Here is a 6143-nt window from a genome sequence, read left to right as displayed (position 1 = left end):
TTATAGAAATTTAGTTAGACATTGAATTAAATATGTAATTAAAGCTTATTGAGTGTCGTTTCATATGGAAGAAAAGGTGAAAGAAACGAAATTTTATAGTTTGAGATATATTAATTTTCATGAAATAAGGTCAGAGTGGATTCGGGTTCCCCAGTTCTGACTTTGGAAAATCATAAAAGAAAATTATTATGGTTTTAAATTTATATGTTTAAATTCTTAATGAGTATATTTTCAAGAGAAACAAACGGAAACATCATCCAAACCTCGTACTAAGAGATAATTAATTTTTAGTAAGGAAAGGTCGAAGCTGTCAAACAGCAGAATAGGGGCAAATTTGAAGAATTTACTGTACTTATTGGCTGAGTCATAAATTCTGAAATTTTAATGGCAAAAATATATTTGAGTCTAGTTTCAAAAACATCAAGCGGATCTTAATTTTGAATTCTGTAGCTCAAGATATAAATAATTTAGTGACTATGACTCAAGTGGACAGCTTTGATATAAACACATAAGTAAATAGTGGAATTATAGATAATGTTGCATATAAGCATGTTATATATTAAAAGTTAAAGATTCTAACAAATATATACATAAAGGGTGTGGAATGGAGAGGAGGAGGAGGAAAAAATACGAATATATATATATAGTAGATGAATTTGAAATGTTTCGAAATGGTTGTAAGTGATAGAATGATTAATACATATGAGTATGTTTAAACGAATTGATAAAATAATAAGTATTGTTAATTGATGTGATGTTATTGAAATCTTTGTTAAATTTTTATGAAGAATTAAATTGATTGGCACAATTTAGAAACAAATATGAAATATACATAAAGTGGGTAAACTACTTTGAAAGTGCAAGTATCCTCCAATGGTCTTATTTGTAAAACTTTAATATTTGTGTTAATTTTATAAACTTTGTTATCTTTGATTGAATATCATGATTTTCAGTTTTTGCTTCGGCAACGAATGTGACATCTCGATGCATTGACTCGGCGACCGAGTCGGGTATAGGGGTGTTACAAGTAGATTAGAATTTTTCTACAAACAGAGTTAAAAATTTTAAATATAACTTAAGAAACATATATTAATATTTAACCCTGGTCGTAAATTTTTTTTCTATTTTCACACGCAATATTCGAAATAATAGTTCATATTAACATATAAAATTTATGCATAAATACCTGGTTAAAAATAATTTAAAAACAAACACACAGATGAATTTATACATTGATAATAATCAATATAAACAACCCAATATTATCAAATATCTAGATTGACGTGTGTCATGTTCTTATTCGATTTATATCTTCCAAGAAGATTTGTGCCTGCTCATAGAGATGCAAAGATATACATACACTCCTTTTTTTAATCAAATAATACTCGTAACCTTACCTCATCGAGATAATGAGCATGGAATGAGTAAATCTTTTAACTTTTTATTTGAGATTGAGAGAGTGGTCTTCGGACATTTTAACTGCGTGTCGGCGGTATCAACTCAACTCATTATCTTCCAAAGTTTATATTAGGTTTTGGTAAAGTAGCAACATCAGATACAGATAGCTATTACATACATATATGAAAAATATACTCTAGTTTTCGTTTTGTTTCTAGTCTAAATTCAAAGCATGAGAGGTGACAAACATGGCCCTTCATTATATGATGTTGACACACACTTTAGTTGCTATGGTGCTGACCATTCGGGAATGTACTTCTCCTTCATCTTAAAAGCTTATTATTTGCTACAGAAATTAGTTTCTTACACATATATGCATGTGTGCAAGGACACGTCCAGTTGTGAGCTCCCTATAAACCCAATTCGACTGTCATTTTCCTTATCCCAACTTCAGGGGTGCTTTTTCATACCCGATTGGGAAAGATATCAAAACTCAGAAATTTAATTTAGCTGTTTCATGAAATTGAAAATTTTATGATATTTAGAAGTGATAAATCCGAAAATTATAGGTGAACAATGGTTTAATATGTAATTGTATATATAAACTTTTGATTCGATTAAATTCTTGTAAATTATATATTACATGCATGAATAATTATATTTATTCAATATAAAAATAAATTGATGTATTTATTTATTTGAATATAAATGATTAAATAAAATTAAAGTTTCAAGTATAGAATCACAATTAGAGTTTCACGTATATAATTACACCAAATTAAAGTTTATGTATACAATTACATATTAAATTAAAATTTATATATAATTTTAAGATTTATCCCTGCTTCATGGCTTGGATTTACCTACATCGGGGGGTTGGTTGTAGCGTTGCTCCCATAAAATTAAAAAAGAAAAATTACAAAATAATTACAAAATAATTTATGGTAAAATTGTACTTTGACCCCTTAAAATATGAAAAAAAGTTATGTTTAACCATTTTCAAAATGATGAAATTATATATTAATATATAATAAAATTATATTTTGATCTCTCAAAAAATTTATAATTCAATTCCGACCTTCTTAAAAAATTTCTTGCTTCGGCCCTATTTACCTAAAAGTTTATTATAATTATGAAATGATATTTTTTAGAATATATACATTCGTCATCTTTGATTGAATATTTTATCTCTTGAATTTAATTTGGTAGGAGCTGGTTTTGGCAACTCCCAACAGATTTAAAACTGGGGTTTGATTACTGCTTTAACTCCAAGCCAGCCATTATTGTTCTTAGCTGCAGGGTAACCCTGACAGGTGAAAAGTTGAAGGCTTATTTTTAAACTTATAATCCAAAATTTAATCAAAGTAGATTTAAAATTTGAATTCCAATATATTTACCATCACTTTCCCATAATCCTAATATTCCATGATCTGATGAAAGACGATTGCTTGATACTTGTCCCTCTCCCAGAGACCAGAGTCGAGGAACAGTCGTCATCAACCACTACTACTTTTTTATGTTCATTATATTTGCATTGCTATTATATGACGATATAATTAAGCAATCTAATTAATTGAAGAATCTCATGCTGTTGAATTCCTAGCACATGATCTGCAACCCCACGTCGAAGAGAAAAGCATATTCTTCGTATTCTGTTTTTGTTATGAAGATGATGTTTCTTCTCTAGTTGAGAAAAAAAAAACATGATCTTGACAAAAATCTCATTTCTTACATATAGGAATATACCTGCATGTTTATACCTAAACACCCATGTGGTTAATGAATCTAATTAGCCATTTACACAGTAAATTAATGTATAGTATTTGACATTTTATTATTTGCATTTGACTAATTATCAGTTAGTCCATTTGTTTTGCTTAAGATTGCCTTTAATTAAAACCTAGATTAGATTAATGATGTTCAATAACGATGAAAATCCTTCCTAAATAAGATAATATTTTTGCTTGGAACTAATGCATCATTTAAGGGGGACCATGTTTTAGATCTTTCCAGAGCTTCTGTTTTGTCCCAAATCAGAATCTTAATCTTCAGTAAAATGGGATCTTTGTCAGGTCATCATAAAAACTTAACTACTCTTAGATCTCTTGGAACATAATTATGTTGTAATAAACATGTACATTCTTCATCTAATATAGATTTGGTTTTTAATTAATGAAACCTTCATTTATTTATTAAAACAGGGAATTGATTGGTCATAGGTTGGGAAAACTCAAATCAAGAGAGTACTTAATTTGTTGAAGCTAAACAATCATTTGGGGGGAATTAAAAGGGGGTATGGGATCTCTTCGAGATTGAGATAAAGAAAGATTTGACAAGTTGACAAGCTTAACAGTTGTCACTTGTGTTAAAATATAAAGGTCACCTTTATTTTTGCTTACACTATAGAGTTAATCATTGAAATTTTTTAATTTTTAATTTTTCTATATTCTGAAAAGAAACAAGCAAGTTGTTGTTGGATTCCTATATATAAATGCAAGTTTTTGACAAAGGTTTTCATCATCATCATCATCAGTCTCCTTCAAGCCCTCTTCTATCCCTTTTTTTTTCCTTCTTTCATACAAAAAGAAAAAAAAGGGTAGAAATGGCTATTGAGATTGAACAACCTCGTGTTGGATTATCAAAAGTTGCAGTTTCCAAAACTCATGGGGAAGATTCTCCATATTTTGCAGGGTGGAAAGCTTATGATGAAAACCCTTACCATGAAACAAGCAACCAGTCGGGTGTTATACAGATGGGACTGGCTGAAAATCAAGTAAGTGTCAGCACTCTGCACAACAAAAACATGCTAAAACTAATACATGTAATAGTGTTCTTACTTTTTGCTTTGTTCCTCGTACAGGTTTCATTTGATTTGTTGGAGAAATACTTGGAAGAACATTCGGAAGCATCGAGCTGGGGAAAAGGAGCTCCTGGTTTCAGAGAGAATGCTTTGTTCCAAGACTACCATGGATTAAAATCTTTCCGACAGGCGATGGCGAGTTTCATGGAGCAAATTAGAGGGGGAAGAGCAAAATTCGACCCTGATAGAATCGTCCTAACTGCTGGTGCAACCGCAGCTAATGAGCTTTTAACATTCATTTTAGCAGATCCTGGTGATGCTTTGCTCATTCCAACTCCATACTATCCAGGGTAAGAACAAGTTCATAACTTTTTAAACTATAAAGTTGCAACCTACAAGGATCATCTTTCATTTTTAAACCAGTGCTGATTCGGAACCATTTTTTGTTTTTAATTCAGATTTGACAGAGATCTAAGGTGGAGAACCGGTGTGAACATTGTTCCAATCCATTGCGATAGCTCAAACAATTTCCAGATTACACCAGAAGCCATGGAAGCTGCATATCAAAGTGCAGAATCGATGAACTTGAAAGTGAGGGGAATACTGATAACAAACCCTTCAAACCCGTTAGGTGCAACAATCCAACGATCAGCCCTGGAACAGATTCTCGATTTCGCCGTAAACAAAAACATACACCTCGTGTCGGATGAAATTTACTCTGGTTCTACATTCTCTTCATCCGAATTCATCAGCATTGCCGAAATACTCGAAACTCGTGGCTACAAAGACGCCGAGAGAGTCCACATCGTTTACAGCCTCTCTAAAGATCTCGGTCTCCCCGGTTTTAGAGTGGGAACCATATATTCCTACAATGACCAGGTCGTCACCACCGCCAGGAGGATGTCGAGCTTCACTTTGATTTCGTCACAGACACAACATCTCTTGGCTTGCATGTTGTCCAACAAGGAATTCAGCGAAAACTACATAAAGACAAATAGGGAAAGATTAAGCAAGCGATATGATATGATCATTAAAGGGTTGAAAAAAGCCGGAATCGAGTGTTTGAAAGGCAATGCCGGGCTGTTTTGCTGGATGAACCTCAGCCCATTGTTGGAAAAACCCACGAGAGAAAGCGAATTGGCTCTTTGGAAGGTTATACTGAACGAAGTGAAACTAAACATATCGCCTGGATCTTCCTGCCATTGCTCTGAACCAGGGTGGTTCAGGGTCTGTTTCGCAAACATGAGTGAACAAACACTTGAAATTGCACTTGAAAGAATACATAAATTCATGGAACAAAGAAAGAGGAACTAAACGTAGTTATATGTGTCCATATAATCAAGTTTTTTGGTGGGGAGGGGGGGGTTAGATTTTAATACCCATTTAGATTTTATGTGATTAAAATGTAAAGCTAAGAGTAAAGTCGGGTTTTTTGATATATTATTATTCTTTGTTTAGGTGGACGTGATTTATATCCTCCTTGTTTTCTTGCTTAAGATGAAGCAAGTTCCCTAGAAATTCTTCCAATTTATTTTATTCAAAGTACTTACGATATTTTGTATTTCTCTCTTAGTTGTAAAGTATTTTTATAAATACTCTTTTGTCCTTTGACTTGGTCGTTATTTAATTCATACAAGAAATATGTTGCTTTTTTCAATCCTCTTCTACTTAAACACAATCAAGTTTTTATTTTAAAAATATAAAACAAAAAGAAATTACTTAAACAAATTGGATACCAAGTACCAACCAATTAAGGAAGTCAATTCAATGATTATATATGACTTTTTGTAGATATAAAGAATTTAGTAATTCAATGTTGACATTTGTCAAATTAATAAGTTATGGTGTGTACATATGGTCTAAAATTGCATTTAAATGCTTAATATTAATTTAATTAAACATTAGGTTTTCATTTAAATAAGAATATGAATAAATTTAAACACTC

The 6143-nt window shown here is 31.5% G+C and overlaps 1 protein-coding gene across 1 annotated transcript; it reads left to right on the top strand.

The window, feature by feature from the left end:
* Positions 1–3930: 3930 nt before the first annotated feature.
* Positions 3931–5763, top strand: LOC107902833 (1-aminocyclopropane-1-carboxylate synthase 7). Its single transcript, XM_016828947.2, has 3 exons — positions 3931–4171; positions 4259–4548; positions 4657–5763. The coding sequence occupies exons 1-3, from the start codon at positions 4001–4003 to the stop codon at positions 5510–5512; spliced, it is 1317 nt and encodes a 438-aa protein (XP_016684436.2). The 5' UTR covers positions 3931–4000; the 3' UTR covers positions 5513–5763.
* Positions 5764–6143: the final 380 nt, after the last annotated feature.

Source organism: Gossypium hirsutum, chromosome D05, assembly GCF_007990345.1.
Source record: "Gossypium hirsutum isolate 1008001.06 chromosome D05, Gossypium_hirsutum_v2.1, whole genome shotgun sequence".
In the NCBI taxonomy this organism is placed as follows: domain Eukaryota; kingdom Viridiplantae; phylum Streptophyta; class Magnoliopsida; order Malvales; family Malvaceae; genus Gossypium; species Gossypium hirsutum.
This window is presented reverse-complemented; position numbering and strand designations above follow the sequence as displayed.

Bases quoted from the DNA above. Each gene is read 5' to 3' on its own strand.
- LOC107902833 (XM_016828947.2), top strand. From the start codon at position 4,001: ATGGCTATTGAGATTGAACAACCTCGTGTTGGATTATCAAAAGTTGCA. The intron at 4,172-4,258 runs GTAAGTGTCAGC...TTCCTCGTACAG, and splicing joins TGGGACTGGCTGAAAATCAA to GTTTCATTTGATTTGTTGGA. The intron at 4,549-4,656 runs GTAAGAACAAGT...TTTTTAATTCAG, and splicing joins CCAACTCCATACTATCCAGG to ATTTGACAGAGATCTAAGGT.